The sequence below is a fragment of the Phyllobates terribilis genome, unplaced genomic scaffold (genome assembly GCF_046119375.1).
Source record: "Phyllobates terribilis strain yellow unplaced genomic scaffold, ASM4611937v1 Scaffold_2__4_contigs__length_985480577, whole genome shotgun sequence".
Lineage (NCBI taxonomy): Eukaryota > Metazoa > Chordata > Amphibia > Anura > Dendrobatidae > Phyllobates > Phyllobates terribilis.
This window is the reverse complement of record NW_027362762.1, coordinates 896,851,523-896,877,482: the sequence shown is the minus strand read 5'-3', so window position 1 is coordinate 896,877,482 and position 25,960 is coordinate 896,851,523. Positions and strand designations below refer to the sequence as shown.

The 25,960-nt window shown below is 41.3% G+C and overlaps 1 protein-coding gene across 1 annotated transcript in view; it reads right to left on the bottom strand.

The window, feature by feature from the left end:
* Positions 1–25,960, bottom strand: part of GBE1 (1,4-alpha-glucan branching enzyme 1) — a 212,320-nt gene that overhangs the window by 116,123 nt on the left and 70,237 nt on the right. Inside the window, exons 4-6 of the mRNA XM_073668212.1 lie at positions 25,693–25,808; positions 7,190–7,315; positions 4,084–4,219 (exon numbers count right to left, since the gene is read on the bottom strand). Of these exons, the coding sequence (XP_073524313.1) occupies positions 4,084–4,219; positions 7,190–7,315; positions 25,693–25,808 (378 nt within the window). The remainder of the gene's footprint in view (positions 1–4,083; positions 4,220–7,189; positions 7,316–25,692; positions 25,809–25,960) is intronic.

The window sequence follows — 25,960 nt, the reverse complement described above, 5'->3', positions numbered from 1 at the left end:
TTAATAATTATATCTAAATATATTATAGATTTTTTTGGGGGGGTGGTTGAGGGGGGCTTTTAAATTTCTGGTTAAATAGTATTAATTTCCCATTAATCAATGCATAAAATATCTTTAAAAAAAAGTTTCAAATGAGAGGTCTCATGTAAATAAATGTTAAAAATACTCTGCGCTCTCAAGAATGGAGGGATTATTAATTCTATAGTTTACTGCTCATAGCTCAGGTTGCCGGCCACCTCAGCTCACAAGCAAAGCTACGATGCTGGCTGGTTTGCTGGACTCAATCTTGAAATTAGAAGATCAGCACACCTCTGTATCCTCTGCCCGACATAGGACATACAGTTACTTCTTATGTCTGGTCCATGACTTTGATGCAGGCTCAGAAGCAGAGCCCGCTTCATTCCCGGCAGCTGGAGGGAAGAAAGCTCTTTTGTACACGAAACGCATGTTGGTGACCACAATACTGGTGACTACAAAACTGGTGACCAGTGATGAGCGAGTATGCTTTGTTAACCCTTTCACAGAGTATGCTCGGGCGAGCAAAGAGTAGTTACAGCTGCTCGGTGATATGTTTGAATCACTCCCGTGTGCATGATTTGCAACATTTTGACAGCTTTATTACATGTGAGGAATGTCTATTTCTTACACATTTCTCTCATGTAATAAAGCTGTCAAACAGTCGCAAATCATGCACACGGGAGTGATTCAAACATATCACCGAGCAGCTGTAACTACTCTGTGCTCGCCCGAGCATACTCGGTGAAAGGGTTAACAAAACATACTCGCTCATCACCACTGGTGACCACAATACTGGTGACCACACTTGTAGCAAGATATTATGGGTAGGGGCTTATTATACATAGGCACTTGTTGGGGATTTGCTTATTTTTTGACCAATTTGTCTACTATTGATAATAGTATTCATTTCCCCGGTATTTTGACTTATCTTTGTCTACTGATGCATTAGTTACCTATAATCTATGCAGTATGTTAAAAACAAGGGCCTGTTTTGTTACATATGTTATGGTGGTACTGTACAATTTGAGATCTGGAATTTTTTTTTCTGTCCATTGAGTCTATTGCCTGTATATTCCCTATGTGCTGATTTAACCTTTATTCTATACGCCGTTTGGTTGCAAGTGTACTGGTATTCATCATTTGATATATCGTCTGTAATGTTATCAAGTTCTACACATTTGTATATTTCCAAATAAAACTTAAATGCTTTTCGCCATTAAAATTAGATTTTTTTCTCCTTGCATAAATACACTATTTTTGGAGTGGCTAAATGGGTTCTCAGTTGTTTAAAAATGGGGTTATCCGGAAAAATAAAAGCTATTTTACTCAAACTAAATATGCAAGAGTTGGATTCATTGCATAAATACATATATATGCAGTCAAGGCCAAGTGTTGGCACCCTTGAAATTGTTCCATAAAATAAAGTATTTCTGCCAGAAAATTATTGTCATTACACACGTTTTGTTAAACACATGTTTAATTCCTTTGTATATTGGAACAACACAGAAAAAAAGACAAATTGGATATCATTTCACACAAAACCCCAAAAATGGGCAGGACAAAATTGTTGGCACCCTCAACTTAATATTTGGTTGCACATCCTTTGAATCTCTCAAGTGGAATTTTGGACCACTCTTCTTTTGCAAACTGCCCCAGGACTCCCATTTTTGAAGGGTGCCTTCTCCCAACAGCAATTTTAAGATCTCTTCCCAGTTGTTCAATGGGGTTTTGAACCAGACTCATTGCTGCCACTTAAGAACTCTCCAGCACTTTGTTTCCATCAATTTTTGTGTGCTTCTTGAAGTATGTTTGGGGTCATTGTCCTGTTGGAAGACCCATGACCTAAGACGCACACCCATCATTCAGACACTGGGCACTACATTACGACTCAAAATTCTTTGGTAATCTTCAGATTTCATGATGCCTTGGACTCAAGGCACTCAGTTGCAGAGGCAACAAAACAATCCCAAAACATCTTAGTACCTGCAGTCAAACATGGTGGAGGTTCAGTGTTCTTTTCTTCGTAGACCTCATTCAGTTTTCAGTAAACTGTACAATGATGTGCTTTACCAAAAAGCTTTATCTTGGTCTCATCTGTCCACAAGACACTTTCCCAGAAGGATTTTGGCTTACTCATGTACATTTTGGCAAATTGCAGTCTAGTTTTTTTATGTCTGTGTGTCAGCAGTAGGGTCCACCTGGGTCTCCTGCGATAACATTTCATTTCATTCAAATGTCGACAAATAGTTCGACCTGACACTGATGCACCCTGAGTCTAAGGAAAGCTTGAACTTCTTTGGAACTTAATTGGAGCTGCTTATCCACTATCCTGAGTTTAAACCTTTTATCATTTTTTCTCTGTCGTCCATGTCCAGGGAGATTAGCTACGGTGCCATGGGATGTGAACTTCTTGATTATGGTATGTTGCGCACCATAGAGAAAGGAACATCAAGATCTCTGGAGATGGACTTGTGACATTGAGATTGTTGATATTTTCAACATTTTTGGTTCTCAAGTCCTCAGACAGTTCCTAAGTCCACTTTCTGTTCTCCATGCTTAGTGTGGCACACAGACACACAATTGCAAAGATTGAGTCAACATCTCCCCTTTTTATCTGGTCTGGTGTGATTTTCATATTGCCCACACCTGTTACTTGCCACAGGTGAGCTTGAATGAGCATCACATGCTTAAAACAAAGTTGTTTGTTTACGTACAATTTAGGAAAGGTGGCAACAAATTTGTCCGGCCCATTTTTGGGGTTGTGTGTGAACGTGTGTGTAACTTACAAAGGAAATAAACATGTGTATAACAAAACATGTGTAATTGCAATAATTTTCTGGGAGAAATACCTCATTTTCTGGAATCATTTCAAGGTTGCCAACACTTTCGGCCATGAGTGTATATATATTTACATACCGTATTTTTCGGACCATAAGATGCACTTTTCCTCCCCACAAATTTGGGAGGAAAATGAAGGTTGCGTCTTATGGTCCGGACGTAGCTTACCGGATAGTTGAGGTGGTAATGGAGCGCATGGCAGGGCCCTCCGTTCCCTCCCTCCTTCAGGAACCGGCGTGGCAGAGTAGCGTGCGCTGCTTTCCGGTGGCCGCGGCCATCGTCCTCAAGCCGTGATCTACAGGAAAATGGCTGCCCAAGCCGGAATATGCGCAGACTGGGAGCTCAGATGGCCATTTTCCAGTAGATCACAGCTTCAGGAAGATGGCCATGGCCACTGGAAAGCAGTGCACGAAGCTCTGCCACGCCGCTCACAGACAGACACCGGCTGCAGCCAGGCACCACCGGCCCCGCAGCATCTCATCTCTTCTACAGCAGCTGTCTGGTTCCTAAGGGAGGGAGGGACTGGAGGGCCCTGTGATCCTGCTCCACCACCACCGCAACTCCCCACTGCTGGAGCACTGCCTTCTCATATCCAGGGTCAGCAGCATTCCACTTCCGCCCGCTTCCTGAAGAACCGTGCCTCCTGTGACGCTCACTCCACAACCCCCCAGGTAAGAATCCGTACCTATTAAGACTATAAGACGGACGCCCCATTTTCCTATTTTCCACCCCAAAATTTGGGGTGCATCTTATGGTCCAGTGCGCCTTATAGTCAGAAAAATATGGTATATTACAATAAGGTTTTATGCATCTATAAAGTTATGTAGTTGTATATGACTGGAGTGGCCATTCTCTTAACGGTACACTTCAATTGCTCCTGTCAAATGTAATCCTTAAACGTGGTGTGAATGTAGACTAAATTTAAGAAAAAATAAAACCACAAACATTTAATCAATCATACTTATGGCTAAGACAGAAAAAGTTTACTTTGCCTCAGAAAAATAAAATGTCTGAATTCCCCAAAGTTGATGGGAACTAGAAAAGAATAACAGCTGAAGACTGAATGTATCACTCAACACGAGCCTATAAGGAGTATTACAGTCTATAAAAATGACTTTCTGGAGGAAATGTCACAAGGTGATCGATTATTGCTTTGAAAATGTAACATATCAATCAGAGAACAATGTAAGGAAGCAGTGGACACAAAGTATTCTTCCTCCAACTTACCAAGATCCTTTATCTTTGGTAGCACATTGTGTGTGAAATTTTTATAAGACGCAATTTTTCCTTCCGGTGATGCAATACCGACGTGAGCTTCATAAATGCGGATACTGTTTGGCCTTCTTGGGCGCTCATACTTACACTATAAAGAAAAAGGTATGTTTACTCTACCATAATATAAAAGGACATTACATAAAAATGCATACATGTTAAACTAAAAAAAAAAAAAAAAAAAAAAAAAAATCTAAAAATCTGAATAATCTCCGATCACAGTTTTATACTTATTACTAGGTATATTTAGGTTGTCGCATCATCAAAGACTCCAGATATATGGGAACCGCAAGAGGTCAGTTGGCTGTGGAAGCCATGACAGCTAGAAATTTCCATTAACAGCATTAGAATTTAATTGTGGTCACTTAGATGAATGGTCATCCATGTACAGCTCGTCATTATGGCTGAGGAGTCCTGAACTGGGGCTCTTTCTATGATGACCTCTAAAAGATACATAAATGAGATGTCTTGATGGACCATACGTCCAAGTGAAAAAAAGCACCTTTTCCTGTAGTGAAGATTGGCCACTAATCTACATGTATTGTCATGTAAAACTGGACTGGATATAATGAATGGATTATTTTCCCGATGTAACACAAGTTGCAGACTCCAGCCACTTGTGCTCATACTAGTCCATGTCCTTGGAAGCAAAAAAGGTCTTTCTTACAGAGGACTTTCAAGGATAGAACTTTACTGCTTTTTTAACCTTGTTTCTCTAACTGTTTTGCACCTTTTATGTACACTACCGTTCAAAAGTTTGGAGTCACCCAGACAATTTTGTGTTTTCCATGAAAACTCATACTTTTATTTATCAAATGAGTTGCAAAATGATTAGAAAATATAGTCCAGACATTGACAAGGTTAGAAATAATGATTTTTATTGGAAAGAATAATTTTCTCCTTCAAACTTTGCTTTCGTCAAAGAATGCTCCCTTTGCAGCAATTCCAGCATTGCAGACCTTTGGCATTCTAGCTGTTAATTTGCTGAGGGAATCTTGAGAAATTTCCCCCCATGTTTCCTGAAGCCCCTCCACAAGTTGGATTGGCTTGATGGGCACTTTTTGAGTACTATACGGTCAAGCTGCTCCCACAACAGCTCAATGGGGTTGAGATGTGGTGACTGCGCTGGCCACTTCATTACAGATAGAATACCAGCTGCCTGCTTCTTCCCTAAATAGTTCATGCATAATTTGTAGGTGTGCTTTGGGTCATTGTCCTGTTGTAGAATGAAACTGGCTCCAATCAAGCACTGTCCACAGGGTATGGCATGGCGTTGCAAAATGGAGTGATAGCCTTCCTTATTCAAAATCCCATTTACCTTGTACAAATCTCCCAGTTTACCAGCACCAAAGCAACCCCAGACCATCACATTACCTCCACCATGCTTGACAGATGGTGTCAGGCACTCTTCCAGCCTGTTTTCAGTTGTTCTGTGTCTCACAAATGTTCTTCTGTGTGATCCAAACACCTCAAACTTTGATTCGTCTGTCCATAAAACTTTTTTCCAGTCTTCCTCTGTCCAATGTCTGTGTTCTTTTGCCCATATTAATATTTTCCTTTTATTAGCCAGCCTCAGATATGGCTTTTTCTTTGCCACTTTGCCCTGAAGGCCAGCATTCCGGAGTCGCCTCTTCACTGTAGACGTTGATACTGGCGTTTTGCTGTACTATTTAATGAAGCTGCCAGTTGAGGAGTTGTGAGGCGTCGATTTCTCAAACTAGAGACTCTAATGTACTTGTCTTGTTGCTCAGTTGTGCAGCGGGGCCTCCCACTTCTCTTTCTACTCTGGTTAGAGCCTGTTTGGGCTCTCCTCTGAAGAGAGTAGTACACACCGTTGTAGGAAATCTTCAATTTCTTGGCAATTTCTCGCATGGAATAGCCTTCATTCCTAAGAACAAGATTAGACTGTAGAGTTTCACATGAAAGTTCTCTTTTTCTGGCCATTTTGAGAGTTTCATAGAACAAAACAAAAAAGGTAATGCTCCAGATTCTCAACTAGCTCAGAGGAAGGTCAATTTCATAGCTTCTCAAATCAGCCAAAACATTTTCAGCTGGGCTAACATACTTGTGCAAGGGTTTTCTAAACATTCATTAGCCTTCTTACACAGTGAGCAAACACAATGTACCATTAAAACACTGGAGTGGTGGTTGTTGGAAATGGGCCTCCAGACACCTATGTAGATATTGCAAAAAAAAAAAAAGATGTTTGCAGCTAGTTATTTACCACATTAACAATGTATAGAGTGTATTTCTGATTAATTTAATGTTAGCTTCATTGAAAAAAATGTGCTTTTCTTTCAAAAATAATGAAATTTCTAAATGACCCCAAACTTTTGAACGGTAGTGTATATCTGTTATTTAACTATTTTTTTTTATACATATTAAGGACTCTACCTTTTGTGTATTAAAGCCTAAAATTATAATAGCTTCATCATGTTGGCCTAAAGAACTTAAAGGGGTATTCCCATCTCCAGGATCCAATCCCAATATGTAATAGGAGTAATAATAATATTAGCAAATACCTCCAATTAGAAATGGAGTATAGTTTTCTGATTCGCTATGTCTTTCTTCATGTGCAGGCATTGCAGGACCTTAGGTATCCATGGTTACGTCCGCTAATAAAGCGACAGTCATCTAGCTGCTAGTGGTTGTAACCATGGATACCTAAGGTCCTGCAATAAGTGGCAGTTTGTGCAGGTGACCTATGTATGGTCTGCGGGCAGAGTACACTGTGTGCACGACATTGGGACTTACCGCCATTTCGATAAGTGGTGGCAGCATTGAGCGTGTAGGGAATGTGGACTGTCTTGGGCCACGTTCTGTGTGAAATCTAGTCTGAATGAGGAGGGAGTGCGAGATTGAGCTGTAGAGTGACTTGGACACTTTATAGTCATCCCCACCCCACGTCACAGAGGCTAAGTGAGGACCTGACCATGTCAGTTTACTTAAAATTTTTAATTTTTGTAGCACATTTAGGCAGTGTTTCACCAAAAGCTTCAGGAATTTTAGAGGTGCAAAATGCAACGGTATATAGAAGCAATGGCAGCCGTCATCAACTTACCGTATAAGATTCAGCTGGTTGCCAATGAACCCAGTCAAACACCACCTTTTTCTCCTCTTGAAAAACATACTTTGCCCATGGTGAGATACGATAGATCACTTCTCCTGACTTGGTTTTAATTACTACCTTTAAAAAAAAAAAAAGAAAAAAAAAAAAAAAAAGTAAATCTCTCTTTAGACTTAAGCATCAGTCAGGGATTTTAGTATTTCTTATGGCTATTTCAACCCACATGTAAAACTGACAAAGGCAGGCAGTTGTATCTACATTAAAATTCTACATTAATCCTAAAATCTTCTGTATATTGTTTAATTGTAAGTAGTGCTAGCTGTACTTTTCGGAAATAAAAAAAAAAAAAAAAAAAAAAAAAAAGTGTCAAAACGTCCGGCACATTAGTGGGGTCTTTGTCTCAGTCTTGTTTAAAGGGGTATTACCATCTCAAAGATCCTTTCCCAATATGTAGTAGGTGGAATATTAATAAAATTAGCAAATACCTCCAATTAGAAATGTAGTATAGTTTTTCAGATTCGCTATGTCGCTTACCTCATGTTCAGGGCATTGCAGTAGCTTAGGTATCCATGGTTACGACCACTCGTATAATGACTAGTGATGAGCGAGCACAAAAATGCTCGGGTGCTCGAAGCTCGGGTCGAGCACATTGGAATACTCGGGTGCTCGACCCGAGCAACGAGCCCAATGTAAGTCTATGGGAAACTAGAGCATTTTTCTGGCGGTCCCGCCGGCGGTCTGCAGAAGGTCAAAAATTGCCCAACTAGATGGGAACAGTGCTCAATTAAACATCAGGGAGGCAGAATATATAGGCAGACAGGCAGGCAGGCAGGGTATATAGGAGGGTGCATGAAAAACATAGCAGGGCACTTGGAACACACTAGTGCCCTCCGATTTTCATTCACCCGTCTCCTTAAAAAAGCCGGCCGGCAATTCATCAGCGGCATTCACCGGTACCCGACAATTTAGAACAGAAAGAATAGAGCATCACACATCGATTAGATAGATAGAAACATGTCAGTCACATAGATAAGAAGTACAGTGATAGTGTTGATTACTGTACTTGTCATTTAGTGTTAAAATAAAGGATTTATTAAAAAAAAAAAATTGGCGTGGGGTTCCCCATTATTTTAGTCTCTAGCGGAGGTTAAACAGACGGCTGGGGCAGATGTTTGAAGCCTGGGAAGGGGGTAATACCCACGGAGCTTCCCAGGCTACTAATATCAGCCCCCAGCTGAATACCTAGCCTTTACTAGCTATTAAAATGGGGGACCCAAAAAAAAAAATGACGTGGGGTCCCCCCTATTTTAATAGCTAGCAAAGGCTAGGCAGACAGCTGGGGGCTGATATTAATAGCCCAGGAAGGGTGCCATGAATATTGGCCCCCTCCCAGGCTAGAAACACCAGCCGTCAGCCGCCCCAGAAATGGCGCATCCATAGGATGCGCCAATTCTGGCACTTAGCCTCGCTCTTCCCACTGCCCTGTAGTGGTGGCAGTGGGGTAATAGGGCTGGGGTTGATGTCAGCTTATAATGCCAGCTGACATCAAGCCCAGGTTAGTAATGGAGAGGCGTCTATAAGACACCCCCATTACTAACCCCATAGAGAAAGTTAAAAAAAAAACACAAACACCCAGAATAAAGTCCTTTAATTGAAATAAACACACAATTCTTTAATGTTCTAAATTAAACCCTACTTACCGTCACGCCCATTCCAGCTGAAGCCAACGATCTCCTGCAATAAAAATAAAATAATAAACCAACCTCATCCTTACCTTTCCATAGTTCCCAGGACAGCTTCAGCTCTGCTACATCGAGATGACAGGCTGGACAGCAGCAGAACGCTGCCATCCAGCTTGCCATGCCGCAGACACTGAGAAGCTTCTCCGTGAAGCTCCTCAGTGTCTCGCTGTGACGGCATCCAGATGAGCAGAGTTCATGTCCAATGAACTCAGCTCACCTCATGCACGTCACTGACAGCGTGGGAGAATACTCCTGCGCATGCGGTGAGCGCAGGAGAATTCTCCCACGCTGGGATGGCATTGAGATGACAGGCTGGATCACAGCTGAGCGCTGCCATCCAGCATGCCATCCTTCATAGACACTGCAGAGCGCAGGCATGCTTGCACTCTGCAGTGTCTCTGAAGGATGACAAGCTGGATGGCAGCGCTCAGCTGCGATCCAGCCTGTCATCAGAATGCCATCCCAGCGTGGGAGAATTCTCCTGCCCAAGCGCTGAGCGCAGGAGAATTCTCCCACGCTGGGATGGCATGGAGATGACAGGCTGGATCGCAGCTGAGCGCTGCCATCCAGCATGCCATCCTTCATAGACATTGCAGAGCGCAGGCATGCTTGCTTCGGACGCAGTTTACTACATCTGAGTGTCCGCCTCCTGTAGGCGCACACCCCTGAAAATGATGAACAGCAGAACGCACGTTCGCTCTGCCATCACCGTTTAAGTCTATGGCCCTGAGGGCGCATAAGTCTGAACCCAGTTTTGCGGGGGGTTTGGAAGTAAACTACGACGGAGGTCACTGAACGGGTGCAGAGACACAATGTGAAAGCACCCTTACAGTCACCGATCACTCCACAATTTGGGCACCTTGACTGACAGCCTGCTCTCTAGCATGAGTACAGAAGGTTGTGAACAGAACAGGCTGTCAATCAATGTGCTGGGGAGTGATTACAGCAGGCTCACTGCAGGATGAGCGGTGATTGTAACTGCTCCCTTCACCGCTCAGAGTGACTGAAAAAGAGCAGAAGCAGTGAATATAAGTTACTTTTCTTCCTGTAGCCGCATATCTAATAAGCAGGAATACAGGATTTAGACCTATATCTGCAGGTAAATGGCATTTCTGGACGTCAGGGCTGTGGAGTCGGAGTCGGTATAAAACGGACCGACTCCAACTCCTAAAATATATAATTGATTGGGTACAGTAGTTCCATGCAGTTTGGGGAATATTTTTTCATAAGAATTTGGGAAAGTTAAGAAATGTCCTATAAATGTCTGTCCTATTCCTGATCTAGGGGTCTAGACTTTTAGCTGAGATGAATCTGTGCTTCAGTAAATTTATAACTTAAATATGAGCCATGTATGAGGGAGTCGGAGTCATGGAGTTGGAGTCGGAGTCAGTGTCATGGAAGTTGAGGAGTTGGAGGTTTGGCTTGCCGAATCCACAGCCCTGCTGGACGTGACAGGTTACCTTTAACTAGGACTAAAGCTTTACACTGCAGCGTTTCATAGAAAACATACATTGAAAAGCAGACCAGGTAATATATGTCTCAAATGACTAGTGCAAGGCAAGACCCCAGCGGCTGATCTACCCACCCTGCACCCCTTGACTGATGTGTCTCTTTCTTTATACATAAATTAGGAGAGAACTGCAAGTCTAGGTGAGCGGAGAAAAGAGAAGCAATTCGAGAGTTGCCTCCGACTTGTCATTTGAGATACACAGTCCCATGGCTGGCATTTTAAGGTATTTGTTTGTTAAAATGCCTCGGCATCAGAGTAAAGCATAATCAACTGCAATAAATGCAGCAATTAATGATTCTTGTGGCCTGTGTACATGCAGCATAAAGCTACTATCATGTTCCCTTTAAGGGACGTACATAAGAAGCAGCTATACAAGAGTGTGCAAAGAAGTCTAAAATAAAAAAAGACTAAAGAAAAACAATTTTAGAGGCGTCATATTTTATTAGTGTAATATATTGTTTTCACTTTTTTTTAAATGTACGGTGAAAAGTTATTCTGACAAAGCACGTGCATTGTTTCAATATGTAGATGGCAGTGACAAACCATGACGGTTCAAGGAGACTCGTAGCCTCAAGCTCCCTACAATCAAGTCTCCAGATTTAGTTTTTTTTTTAGCATTGCAGTATAGACTATGTAAAAAAGTTGCTTTAGATTTAAAGTGTACCAGTCTATCCAGTGCCTGGAGCAGCCACTTTTATCAGTCCATCACTTCAGAACTCAAGATAAATGTACTGGTCAGTAGAGATTTATAGCTTCTTAGCCCTCAGCCTCAAAAACAATTTCAGGGAATAATACAGCATTTTAGAATACAAGAAAAAAAAAAGTCACAATTCAAGCAGAATCCTTGAATCAGTGAAGAATCTGATACAATAGAAAAACTGACGTTTTAAACAAAATTTTTATCTTTATTTCCCTCTATAGCGCAAAGTAGTAAGAAAGACATTAACACTATAGAAATAACATGCTGACCGAAGACGACAAATACATAGCAAAGCAATAAGCCATTCTGTCCTTCATGCCTTAAAACCACATCTGAGGTTACAGTATATAATAAGGTGACATTGACCTGTGCTAATCACATTCCTCACAAGTCTACCTCTCCTTGTGTGCAATTCTGTACGCATCCCACTCATGGAAGCAATCTCTTAACCCTGTGTAACGACAAAGTAACAACCAATTGTCGCATCACAATATGGTGAGCACATAATCAATAAAACATGGAGGTAGGAGACAATCCACAATGGGGAGAACTGATCCGTCTGCCCCAGCATTTAATGTATAGTGGAGCAATTATTGACATATATTTTTTAATATATTTCTCTATTTAGGTCAATTAGGATTACCATAATTTTTAATATTTGCCAAATGCCAGAGAGAGAAAGAAAGAGAAAGAAAAAGAGAAAGAAAGAGAGAGAAAGAAAAAGAGAAAGAAAGAGAGAGAAAGAAAGAGAGAGAAAGAAAAAGAGAAAGAAAAAGAGAAAGAAAAAGAGAAAGAAAAAGAGAAAGAAAAAGAGAAAGAAAAAGAGAACGAAAAAGAGAAAGAAAAAGAGAAAGAAAAAGAGAACGAAAAAGAGAACGAAAAAGAGAAAGAGAAAGAGAAAGAGTGAAAGAGTGAAAGAGAGAGAAACAGGAAAAGGAAAGAGTTAGGCTGTGTTCACACGATGCGTATTTCATGCGTTTCCGCGGCGTTTTTGCAGTTGCGTAAACGCCGCGGAAACGCATGAAAAACGCATGGTAGAAGGGAAGCAATGTTCCCCAATGGAAATCCGCATGTGCTGTGCCCATGATGCGGATTTTTCCGCAGCGTTAACGCTGCGGTCAAAAATCCGCAGCATGTCAATTAATTTTGCGGAAACGCGGCGATTTCGCCGCCATTGACTTGCATTAGAACGCGCCAATTCCGCAAGACAGCATTTGTACTTGCGTAATTGGTGCGTTCTAATGTGCGGATGGTACCCGGGTGTGGAGGAGAGGAGAGTCTCATCCACACCCAGGTACCATTAAAAAAGCTGTAAAAAAAGAATAAAATAAAAAATAAATGTATTCTTACCATCTGTCGGCCCGCGCAGCGCTCCCGCTTGGTTCCCGGCACTTACAGTGAGTTGTAGGACCTGCGGTGACGTCAGAGTCATGTGACGGGTCACGTGACGCTGACGTCGGCAGGTCTTTCAATTCAAAGTTGCCGGCAGCCGGGAGAACAGATTGAGCAGGACAGCGCGGGCCATCGGAGGTAAGTATATACACTCTCTCGGGTCACACTATATAAATCCATGCTGTTTGCATGGATTTATATAGTGTGACCTAGTTGTCAAGCACTTTCCAAGTGATGCTAAAATCGCCTGGAAAGCGCTTGTCAATCTGCATGCGGAAACGCATGTGAATCTGCATGTGGATCCGCATGTATTCTGCAGGAAAAACGCATGCACAATCTGCATGCGTTTTTTCTGCCAGGGAGATGCAGAAATGATGCAGAAATTTTCTGCTTCATTTCTGCATCGTGTGCACATACCCTTAATGCATTTTTATTACTTCCTGCAAAGTCAAAAGTTTACAGTGTACTAAGGTTACTATGCCTTTGAACAGTTCTGGACTGCCCATATGATGATGTCACGTGTTTGGAAGCTTTTTGGCAACATCTGAGTTAATTAGAGACACTCTTGTGGACTTGTGGATGTGTTTTAATGCACACCTGAAATACACTGCTTCTTTTTGTACCATCATTGGAAAGATATCAGGAAGAGAATTGTGGACTGGCTCATCCTTGAGTACAATTTAAAGACACCTGAAGGTGCTGCGTTCCTCTGTACAAACAATTATACTCAAGTACAAACAAGATGGGAATTTCCAGCCATCATACCGAAGCAAATAAAAAACAAAAAAGCAGCACACTGTAACGCTAAGTATGCGAACATGAAATATACGAAATTTGAATAGCATTAAATAAATGAGAAATCTTAGAGCATAAATTGTCCAATTCATGTGTACCTGGTAGCCACGATAAGGCGTCTCTCAAAAATACCAGGACCCTATCAATGTGAACTCCTCTCTAAGTGACTGTCTGCTTATGTGTGGGATAATAAGATCCTGCTGCAATTAAAATCATCTGTGGCATAGAGGTGGAATGCTCAGTCAAAGCTAATGCACAGAAATAGTGTGCTGCTTTTGTTTTTATTTGTATATGGAGGTAGCTGCCCCTAGTTAGCACCTGTTCACACCTATTTCTTGTTTTGGAAGTGCCAGCCATTTTTTTCTATCATACCGAAGGAGACGGGTTCTGTGTCCCAGGGATGAACGTCCTTTAGTTTGACATGTGCATATCAACTCAAGGGCAAAAGCAAAAGACCTTGGGAAGATCAAGACGGAAGCTGGTAAGATTGTGTCAACATACACAGTGAAAGGAGTACTGTATCAATATGGGCTGAAAGGCCACTCTGCCAGGAAGAAACCATTACTCCAAAAGAAACATAAAAAGCCAGATTAATGTTTGCAAATGCACACAGGAACAAAGACCTTCATTTTTGGAGATATGTCCTGTAGTCTGATTAAACTGAAATTGACCTTTTTGGGCATAATGACCATCCTTACGTTTGGAGGAAAAAGGGAGAAGCTTGGAAGCCTAAGAACACCATCCCAACTGTGAAACACGGGGGTGGCAGCATCATGTTGTGGGGTTGTTTAGCTGCAGGAGGGACCGGTGCATTTCACAAAATAGATGGCATCATGAGAAAAGAAGATTATGTGGCAATACTGAAGCAACATCTCAAAACATCAGCCAGGAAGTTAAAGCTTGGGCAGAAATGAGTCTTCCAAATGGACAGTGACCCGAAGCATACTGCCAAAATGGTAACAAAGTGGCTTAAGGATAACAAAGTCAATGTTCTGTAGTGGCTGTCACAAAGCCCTGATCTCAATACTATTGAAAATGTATGGGCAAAGCTGAAAAGGCAGGTGCCAGCAAGGCGACCTACAAACCTGGATCAGTTACACCAGCTTTGTCAGGAGAAATGGGCCCAAATACCGACCATCTATTAGGAGAAGCTTGTGGAATGATATCCCAAACGTTTGACCCAAGTCATTCAGTTTAAGGACAATGGTACTGTGGCGCCCCTGCAGGTCCACTCGCCACAGAGGTACTGCATCTCAGCCAGAGGTGTAGTACCCCACTCTCGGGTTAGGAGGGAGCACTGCCCGGGACCCACACACCAGTAGGTAAGGGCGAGATTGCTCCTGAAAGGAGAGCACAGTCCCTGTCCCTGTCTGGAGGAGGGAACTAGGTAGAGGAGGTGGGTGGAGGAAGAAGTTTAGGGGAGCACACAAGGAAGGACTGATGGTAGAGGCGACCACGTAGAGTGACAGTTAGTGACGTGGGTCACATGACAGACAGTATAAAAAGACGCATACCATGGGCGGCGGCACAAAACTTTATTCCTCTCTTTATTTATTGACCGCCCTGGACCACAGACCGGATCACGCCACCATGACTATCCTGATAGAACAGACCAGCCCGGCTTCCGAGTACCCCCACAGCCCCTTTGGGGCACGTCAGTACCAAATACTGAAATGAATGTAAACTTGACTTTGCAGTAAGTAATAAAAATGCCATAATCTCACTCTCTCTCTTATTATAAATGATGGTAATCCTAATTGACCTAAAACGGGAAAGGTTTATTCTGATTTCATGTCAGATATTGAGAAAAACAAGTATGTGCGTTTTTTTATATATAGTGTATGTAAACTTCTGGTTTCAACTGCATCTATGTCTCAGCCTTTACACGCCCTTTAATGAACCAGGCATGTCTGACAAACAGTGTGCGCCACGCCACAAATCTAATTTAAGTTCCTGGCTGGTGTAAGATTTGGGAACATCTGTCGTCACCGAATACAGATTTTACTCGAGAATTGAGAATTTTGAAAAAGAATATCCAAAAGCAGAGAGGAAGGCTGACAGAATTCACTATTTGGGACGTAGGTTCAAAAATCCAAGGAAACCACTTGGGAGGATGAAACAGTAGAAAAGCAAATAAAAGTAGTTTTAAAGTACAAAATAATACCTCTATACAATAATATACACACGTGGTCAAAATTGTTGGTACCCCTCGGTTAATGAGAGAAAATCCCACAATGGTCACAGAAATAACTTTAATCTGACAAAAGTAATAATAAATTAAAAATCTTTGAAAATGAACAAATGAAAGTCAGTCATTGCTTTTCAACCCTGCTTCCACAGAATTTAAAAAAAAAATTAAACTCATGAAATAGGCCTGGACAGAAATGATGGTTCTCTTAACTTAATATTTTGTTCAACAACCTTTTGAGACAATCAAACGATTCCTGTAACGGTCAATGAGACTTCTGCACCTCTCGACAGGTATTTTGGCCCACTCCTCATGAGCAAACTGCTCCAGTTGTCTCGTGTTTGAAGGTTGCCTTTCCCAGACAGCATGCTTCATCTCTTTCCAAAGATGCTCAATAGCATTTAGGTCAGGGCTCATAGAAGACCACTTCAGAATAGTCCAATGTTTTCCTCTTAGCCATTCTTGGGTGTTTTTAGCTGTGTGTTTTGGGTCATTATCTGGTTGCAAGACCCATGACCTGCGACTGAGACCAAGCTTTCTGACACTGGGCAGAACATTTCTCTCTAGAATCCCTTGATAGTCTTGAGATTTCATTTTACCCTGCACAGATTCAAGACACCCTATGCCAGATGCAGCAAAGCAGCCCAGAACATAACAGAGCCTCCTCCATGTTTCACAGTAGGGACAGTGTTCTTTTTTTAATATGCTTAATTTTTTTGTCTGTGAACATAGAGCTGATGTGCCTTGCCAAAACGTCCATTTTTGTCTCATCTGTCCATAGGACATTCTCCCAGAAACTTTGCGGCTTGTCAACATGTACAGTCATGGCCAAAAGTATTGAGAATGAGACAAATAGTAATTTTTCCAAAGTTTACTGCTTCATTTTTTGTAATGGCAATTTGCATATACTCCTGAATGTCAAAGAGTGATCAGCTTAACAGCAATTACTGTACTTGCAAAGTCAATATTACCCCAGAAAATGAACTTTAACCCCCAAAACACATTTCAACATCATTGCAGTCCTGCCTTAAAAGGAGCAGCTAACATCGTTTTAGTGATTGATCCATTAACACAGGTGTGGGTGTTGATGAGGACAGGGCTGGAGATCAATCAGTCATGATTAAGTAAGAATGACATCACTGGACACTTTAAAAGGAGGCTGGTTCTTGGTATCATTGTTTCTCTTCAGTTAACCATGGTTATCTCTAAAGAAACACGTGCAGCCATCATTGCACTGCACAAAAATGGCCTAACAGGGAAGAGTATCGCAGCTACAAAGATTGCACCTCAGTCAACAATCTATTGCATCATCAAGAATTTCAAGGAAAGAGCTTCCATTGTTGTCAAAAAGGCTCCAGGGCGCCCAAGAAAGACCAGCAAGCGCCAGGACCATATCTTAAAACGGTTTCAGCTGCGGGATCGGACTACCAGCAGTGCCGAGCTTGCTCAGGAATGGCAGCAGGCTGGTGTGAGTGCTTCAGCATGCACTGTGAGGCGGAGACTCTTTGAGCAAGGGCTGGTTTCAAGGAGGGCAGCAAAGAAGCCACTTCTCTCCAGAAAAAACATCAGGGACCAACTGATATTCTGCAAAAGGTACAGGGAGTGGACTGCTGAGGACTGGGGCAAAGTCATTTTCTCTGATGAATCCCCTTTTCGATTGTTTGGGACATTTGGAAAACAGCTTATTCGGAGAAGAAAAGGTGAGCGCTACCACCAGTCTTGTCTCATGCCAACTGTAAAGCATCCTGAAACCATTCATGTGTGGGGTTGCTTCTCAGCCAAGGGAATCGGCTCACTCGCAGTCTTGCTAAAAACACAGCCATGAATAAAGAATGGTACCAGAATGTCCTCCAAGAGCAACTTCTCCCAACCGTCCAAGAGCAGTTTGGCGCCCAACAATGCCTTTTCCAGCATGATGGAGCACCTTGCCATAAAGCAAAGGTGATAACTAAATGGCTCATGGAACAAAACAGAGATTTTGGGTCCATGGCCTGGAAACTCCCCAGATCTTAATCCCATTGAGAACTTGTGGTCAATCATCAAGAGACGGGTGGACAAACAAAAACCAACAAATTCTGGCAAAATGCAAGCATTGATTATGAAAGAATGGACTGCTATCAGTCAGGATTTGGTCCAAAAGTTGATTGAGAGCATGCCAGGGAGAATTACAGAGGTCTTGAAGAAGAAGGGGCAACACTGCAAATATTGACTTGCTGCATTAACTCATTCTAACTGTCAATATAACCTATTGGTACTCATAATATGATTGCAATTATATTTCTGTATGTGATATAAACATCAGACAAACACTAATAAAAACCAGAGGCCAGCAGATCATGTGAAAATATAATTTTGGTGTCATTCTCAAAACTTTTGGCCATGACTGTAGTTTGGCAAATTCCAGTCTGGCTTTTTTATGATTTTTTTCAACAATGGTGTTCTCCTTGGTAGTCTCCCATGAAGTCCACTTTGGATCAAACAACGACGGATGGTGCGATCTGACACGGATGTTCTAAAGAGATTAAAGGTGAACTTCAAGCTCAAGGAAGTTTTCCTGGGCTCTTATGTTACCATTCATATTATCTGTCTCTTTGATTTGTCATCAATTTTCCTCCTGCGGCCACGTCCAGGGAGGTTGGCTACAGTCCCATGGATCTTAAATTTCTGAATAATATGTGCAACTGTAGTCACAGGAACATCAAGCTGTCTGGAGATGGTCTTATAACCTTTACCTTTAACATGCTTGTCTATAATTTCCTTTCTAATCTCCTGACACAACTCTTTCCTTTGCTTCCTCTGGACGATGTTGAGTGTGGTACACACCATGTCACCAAACAGCACAGTAAATATACAGGGTTGTCCAAATGTAGGTGGACAGAAAGTATAATAAGGTTATGAAGGGGGAGATTTATCAAACATGGTGTAAAGTGAAACTGGCTCAGTTGCCCTTAGCAACCAATCAGATTTCACTTTTCATTCCTCACAGACTATTTTGAAAATGAAAGGTGGAATCTGATTGGTTGCTAAGGGCAACTGAGCCAGTTTCACAGATCTAGTTTTCACAGATAGATCTCCCCCAAATCTGTTTTCTTTTCAGATAATTCAGATAACACATAATGGCAAATAATTTAAATACAGATCAAAGAAAATGGATTTTAACAGAGTATTGGAAATCTCAAAATGCTGAAACAGTTAGAGCAAATTGGGTTGAAACATTTGGTACTCAAGCCCCAAAGAGACAAACCATTTACCGCATTCGTGACAAATTCAATGCCACTGGCTCAATCCTTAATGCTCCAAAAACTGGTCGACCCAAAACAGTCTGTACAGAAGATAATAAACAACTTGTTGCTCAAATATTTGTTCAGAGTCCAAAAAAGTCCACAGAAGAGCCTGTTTGGAATTGGGAATTTCACGAGCTTCTATCATGCGAATCCTGAAATCTATTGGGTGGAAAGCTTATCGTCCACGTCTAATTCATGGTTTATTGGAGGATTATCCAGACAGGCGGCTGCAATTTAGTGAGATTATGCTTAACGAAATTGAAGAAAATCCAGTCATTTTAGAAAACATTATGTGGAGTGATGAAGCTTCTTTCAAATTATCCGGCCATATTAACAGACATAATTGTATTTACTGGTATAATGAGAACATGCATTTAACATTAGAGCAACAACTACATGAGCCTGGTGTCAATGTTTGGGGTGGTATTTCAAGTTTTGGTGTTTAAGGACCAATATTTTTTGATGGAACAGTCACAGGAGATAAGTATCTCGAAATTCTAATGAATCAAGTTGTTCCCCAGTTACAGCAACAGCCTAATTCAAATGACCTTTATTTCCAACAAGATGGGGCCCCTCCACATTACTCAAGAGTAGTCCGTGAGCATCTTCATGAAACATTTCCTAATAAATGGATTGGCCGAAGAGGCCCACTTGCTTGGCCGGCACGTTCACCAGACTTGACCCCAATGGATTTTTTCTTTTAGGGAGTACTCAAGGACAAAGTTTATAGTCGACAACCAAAAAGTGTCAGTGATTTTAAAAATTACATAAGAGATGCATCTCAAGAAATTAATACCCAAAGAGACTTGTGCAAAAAAGTTTGTGGAAGCGTAAGAGGCAGACTTCAAAGCTGTGCAAATTGTAATGGAAAACAGTTTGAGCCCCTGCGTTGATAAAATTTAAGGGCTTTTGTATTATTGTTCAGAATAAAATTTAATTGTCAATGTTATGCTTGTGTTAGTAAACATAATTTTAAATATAAAATAAAAATAAATGTTATTTTCTGGCCACCTACTTTTGGACCAACCTGTATTTAGCCCTATATACAGGCCCATTGACTGAATACTAGATTGTAGACACCTGTGATGCTAATTAGTGGACACAACTTGATTTAACATGTCCCTTTTGTCACATTATTTTCAGGAGTACCATCATTTCTGTCCAGGCCTATTTCATGAGTTTAATTATATTTTTAATAATTCTGTGGAAGCAGGGTTGAAAAGCAATGTCTGACTTTCATTTATTCATTTTCATAGATTTTTAATTTATTATTACTTTTGTCAGATTCAAGTTATTTCTGTGACCATTGTGGGTTTTTCTTTTATTAAACGAGGGGTACCAACAATTTTGACCACGTGTGTATCTAATGTTTAATGAAAGAACCTAGACATGATCAACCAGTCTCCAGGTAGCTACCCCGTAACCATAGATGCCCACATTCAATCACATGGGAGCAGCTCATAAATATGCAATTTGCCATCTGAGGAAAACCAATACAAGGTCAGTATCTAAGGAAGCGCCATATACGGTGATTAAAAGGTATCAGTAAGGGAGAACCTATAAATAACCAACCGTACATGGGCATCCCATAGTCAGGGAATCAGAAACCACCTGCTTCAAAGGAATCCTCTCATCGGGCTAAAGTGCCGTCCCAGCACATGTCCCCATGGCCACATGATCAATCACATGACGGCTGCCAGCGCGACATCGCAACCAAATGCGCATGCGGCGCACATCGCCAGACAGCTTACAGGGAGTCACTGACGCTGAGGTCACAACCACAGCTCCGGCACGTCCACCATTGTGAAGAATTAACCATTAACCCATTTGGGTCCTAATGCACGTGATCCACATGTCTATCTGTCATCACCTATGGCGTTGAAAGAGAGGTATACGTATATTTTGTGATGTATATGATTGTGTGCCCTTGTAGATTGGTTTATGTGGAACAAACCACAATGGAAATTAGTGCCCGTATACGTAAACACAAAGCACGATTAGAACTTGAGTATAATCTACAAAATAGGCTGCCTTAATCAAGATATCTTCTGTCTTTTGTGTCTTCATCGATATATTCTTTTAGATGGTCCCCTAATACGGATATGAACTAGAATGAACCATGATGATTCCTATTTACAGAAGGGGCGGAGATTAACAAGGACATGGGGACGAAATATGATGGATACTATATCAATAATAATTATAGCCATGTTTTATTTTCTGTTTCCCGTGATCTTGATCCCCTCCATTTCCCCTTCTCCCCCCCCCCCATTTTTTCGCTTTACTTCTAGTTTTCTCCTTTCTTTATTTGCCTCCTCTTGTTTTAGAAATCAGGAAAATTCTAAGTTCAAAGTTGGTTGCCATAGGTGATTACAGAAAGACATGTGGATTACGTGTATTAGGACCCAAATGGGTTAATTCTTCACAACGGTGGACGTGCCAGAGTTGTGGTCATGTGACCGCAGAGTCAGAGACACCCAGTATGGTGCCCGGCGATGTGCGCCGTCCGCGTATGCGCACTTAGTTGCAGTGTCGCGCTGGGAGTGGTCATGTGATTGATCATGTGTCCACTCTCATGCGATGACCAGCTGCGGGGACATGTGCTGGGACGGCGCTTTAGCCCGGTGAGAGGATTCCTTTGAAGCAGGAGGTTTCCGATTCCCTGACTACGGGATGCCTCTGTACGATTGGTTATTTAAAAGGTATGTGCGCACGTTCAGGATTTGATTGTAGAAATTTCTGCAAGGTTTCTGCATCTCTTGGCAGCAAAAATAACGCACATTTTGCTGCAATTTTGATGCGTTTTTGTACAGTAATGAATGCTTTTTGGATGTAAATCAAGATATTTGGAAAAAAAAAAACATGGTACATCGCTTTAACCATTGGATTACCGGCGGACCTGGGGTGTGTATATTGGTTAATTTAAATTATTAAAGAATGTGCCTGTTGTATTTCAAATAAAGTGTTTACACTGTTTTTATTTAACTCTTTACTTACAGGTTTGTCTAGTAATGAGGGTGTTTGGTTGATGCCTCTTCATCACTAAACAAAAGGCTAGGTGTCAGCGACACTTAATCCCGTAAACCCTAATCCTATTATCATTAATTCCCATTCATGTAATTTCTGGAGCAGCTGAGAGCTGCTATTTTTTAACCTAGGAAGGGCCCATTAGGCCAACATGTTCCCAGGATATTAAAAGCTCACAGCTGTTTTGTTAGTCGCTAGGTACCCCACAATCAGCAGCCAGCAGCGCATTTTTGCTTCGTCCAAAACACTGTGTTCTAATGCTGCACTTGTTTTGTCAGTACATGTGGATCCACTGTATATAATGACATTTCAATCTGTCAAAATCTGCAGCGAAGACTAATGTCTCCGCTACAGAAATTTACATGCTGTAGGTGAGTTTGGGTACGTGCTCATGATCAGGAGCCGCTGTGGGTTTGAAGCTGCGTGTTTATGCAGTGTCAAACCCACAGCATCCAGATGTTACAGAATAGTGGATGGGATTTATAGAAATCCCACGTCCACTATGCGTGCATCTGAGGCGGCGGAAAATCCGCAGACACTGACATGAGGCGCGTCTTTCAGGACTGCAGAATGTCAAACTCACTTGCAGGGTCGCTAGTCTCCACAACAGAAATTTAACCAATAGAATGCATTGAATGCGGTAAATCCGCATGGTTCAGTGAACACGTGGATTTACTTGAGTTCAATAGAATGCAAAGTTTTGGACGCAGCAAAATATGCTGTGTGCAAAGCGCTGCTATGTCCAGATCGTGGGCACATAGCCTAAAATGTAAAAAAAATGGAGTGGGCTCCAGCGTCATTTTCATAACCAGTAGAGGGAAAGCCGACTGCTGGGGGCTGATATTAGTAGCCAGGGATTAGCCAAAAATGTTCCCTGGCTATTAACAACAGCCCACAGCTGTTTTGTTAGCCTTTACTGGCTAGATTACAGGGGAACCCCAGAAAACAAATTGATGTAGGGTCCCCCTATAAAATCTAACCAGCGAAAGGATAGGCAGACAGCTGTGAGCTGATATCAATAGACAGGGAAGGAGCCATCGATACTAACCCCCTCCGAGGCTAATATCAGCTCTCAGAGGTCCTAGAACTGGCGCATCCATAAGATGTGCCAAATCTAGCGCTTAGCCTACGCTCTTCCAATTTGTGCTGGTGCAGTGGCAAGTGGGGCAATAGGGTTGGGGTTGATGTCAGCAGTGTATTGGCAGCTGACATGAAGTCCAGGTTAGTAATGGAGGGCATCTATAAGACGCCCCCATTACTAACCCCGTAGTAAGGTTTTTGAAATAAAGACACTGCCAGAATAAAGGCTTTTATTTTAAATAAAATTCCACACAGTTTTAATCTTTTAATTTAAGAATAAAAAAAACACCGTAAACTCACCTAACGCCCAATCCTTGATGCCCACGTCTCCTGCAAGAAACCAAAAATAAAAAAAACACATATCCCTCACCTGTCCGCCGTGATGATGTAATCCAGTGTCCTAGGGCGATCTTGGTCACTTCTACAGCAACCACATCAGCAATCACTGATGTGACTGTTGTAGAAGACAGGACAGTATACACGGACAGGAGTGTAATCACTCCTGTTCGTGTATAACGCTGTGCTGCAGGAGTGAGGTCACTGGAGTTCAATCAACTGATGATCAGCTGAGAGCTCTGGTGACCTCATTTACTGCATCAGTGTTGCGGAAGAAACACCAGAGCTAGTCAGCTGATTGAACTCCGGTGAACTCCATTTTCAGCAGCTCAGCGCTGTACACTGCCGGGAGGGATCGTGTATTGCATGCTGCCGGGTGATCAGATCGCTGTGGGACACTCGGGAATAAGCTGTTTTTATTTTATTTTAACTTTTTTTTTCTTTTTCTTTCTTTCTTCGGCCGTCGAATGATGGGAGTAGTCGTCTCACGCGGGCAATTCTTTGTGTTTTTGCAGCGTTTTTGACTCGTTGACTTGAATTGAGTTTGTCAACTATGTAGCAAATATCCGCAGCAGGTCCGCATATATTTTTATACAGTACCTGCGTTTTTGCTGCTGGTTGACTGACTCAATTCAAGTCTATGGATGAAAAAGGCACAAAGAATTGACATGCTGCAGATTTAAATGCAATGACAATCCTGACCGGAAAATTCCTGATCACGTGCACAGCACTTCAGGATTGTCATTTCTTTAGCTGGCACATGGACTACATAGCGTTTTTGGTGCATTTCCACGCGGAAAACCGCAGCGACAACACAGCAAAAATGCACAGTGTGCACATAGCCTTAAAGATTCTACTTTACCGATACCTTTTTATCACCGTATAAGGCGCTTCCTTAGATACTGACCTAGTATTGGTTTTCCTCAGATGGCAAATTGCATATTTATGAGCTGCTCCCATGTGATTGAATGTGGGCATCTATGGTTACGGGGTAGCTACCTGGAGACTGGTCGATCAGGTCTAGGTTCTTTCATTAAAACATTAGATACATTATTGTGTAGAGGGATTATTTTCTACTTTTAAACTATGCTGTTGTAGGGTTATGAGGTGTGATGGACCTTATGTTAATATCTAATAGAAATTCTTTGCAAATAAGATTTGTCTAGGTAAGTGGGCCTGGCTCTGTTGACGATTGGTGCTTGTGCCCAATCATATAAACCTGCCTTGTGTGTTCCTATGTATACTTGACAAAGACCTGTCATAGGTCGAAACGTAACTTTATGGTAGAATAAATTTCAGATTTTGGATCATATCACCCTAGATGGACACTGTTTATTTGCTTTTCTACAGCTTTGAAAAAGAATAAATCGGACCAGGAGGAGAAAGAAGCAGATTTCTCTGATGAGATATATTACAAAGCTGTTTATATTCACGTGCATAATTCAATTTATGAAATAAAAATTAAAACAACAATTACCATTTAAATATTTAATGCCCTTATGAAATAAGGTATCTGACGATGAAATATGATTGCACTTGTTGGGGTATATCTCTTTAATTTGGGCACGATACTATAATTTAGAAGGTGCACACCAGAGAACATTGGGCCATTGTGTTCCTACTGATTATCAGATATTCTTCAATAATGTTAAAAAGTGTCAGATACTCACTTGCCTAATTTATATTATTGTGGTTCTTCACATTGACGGCTTTTACGCACTGTGCATTTGTGTCGTTAGGTTTTGTTTTTTTTATGCTTTCCTGGAAGGTTTATTTTTTCTATCATAAAATACAGGTTTGCAAACTTTTTAGAAATGACTTCAGCTTTATGATTTTGCAATTTAAAAAAAAAATAAAAAATAGAAAATGTGTTGTGTTATCCTTAATTTTTTTGCGGAGAATAAAAGTAATTCCAAGTATTGTTGTGTTCGTAATTAGGAGAGAACCAATGTCGAATACAACTCCCGGTTAGAACGCAGCAATTCACCGAGAATGTATTTGCACATTGATTTCTAAAGGAAACGTAAAATAGTAAAGATAAGAACATTTTCTTCCTACAGGGCAGGCAAGTCATTATGATGAAATGCAATTCTGCCATTCATACATAAGCTACTTACATAGTTTTTGGAAGAGTTCAACTAATCAAGGTAGCATACTGTGTAGAGGGTATAATTGGTTGGCACAAAATGATCTTCAAAAGAGATTCAAACAATTACCAAAAGCTCCACAATTGTAAAACGAAGATAAAAAAAAAGTCAAACTACATAAAATAACAAACTGTTTTCTCAGGAAAAAAAAAAGCTGTTGTTACCAATAAATAGTTGATAAGACTGCAGACATAAAACTAACTATAAAAAACACCAAATTGTTTACCCGCTGGAATGACCTGTGGTATTAACAAGGCGACAAAATAAGAGTGAATAAAATAGAAAAATTAATGTACCTTTATTTTGGAACCATGATGTACGATGGGCGACTTGTTTTCCTTTGGTGGAATGTACAATTCCCATTTCCCAAAATCCAACTTCTTATATGGATGTGAAAAGGGATTCCAGCCATCTAAAATGCAAGAACAGTTCCTGATTTTGGAGGTATATATTCATATATTTATTTAATGGTTTTGCAGTTCCTCAAAATTCTTTGTTAATCTTAAAGAGGTTGACCTATTCTAAGGTTAAGTAGTGGACACCAACGTCTGATCAGCCGGGGTC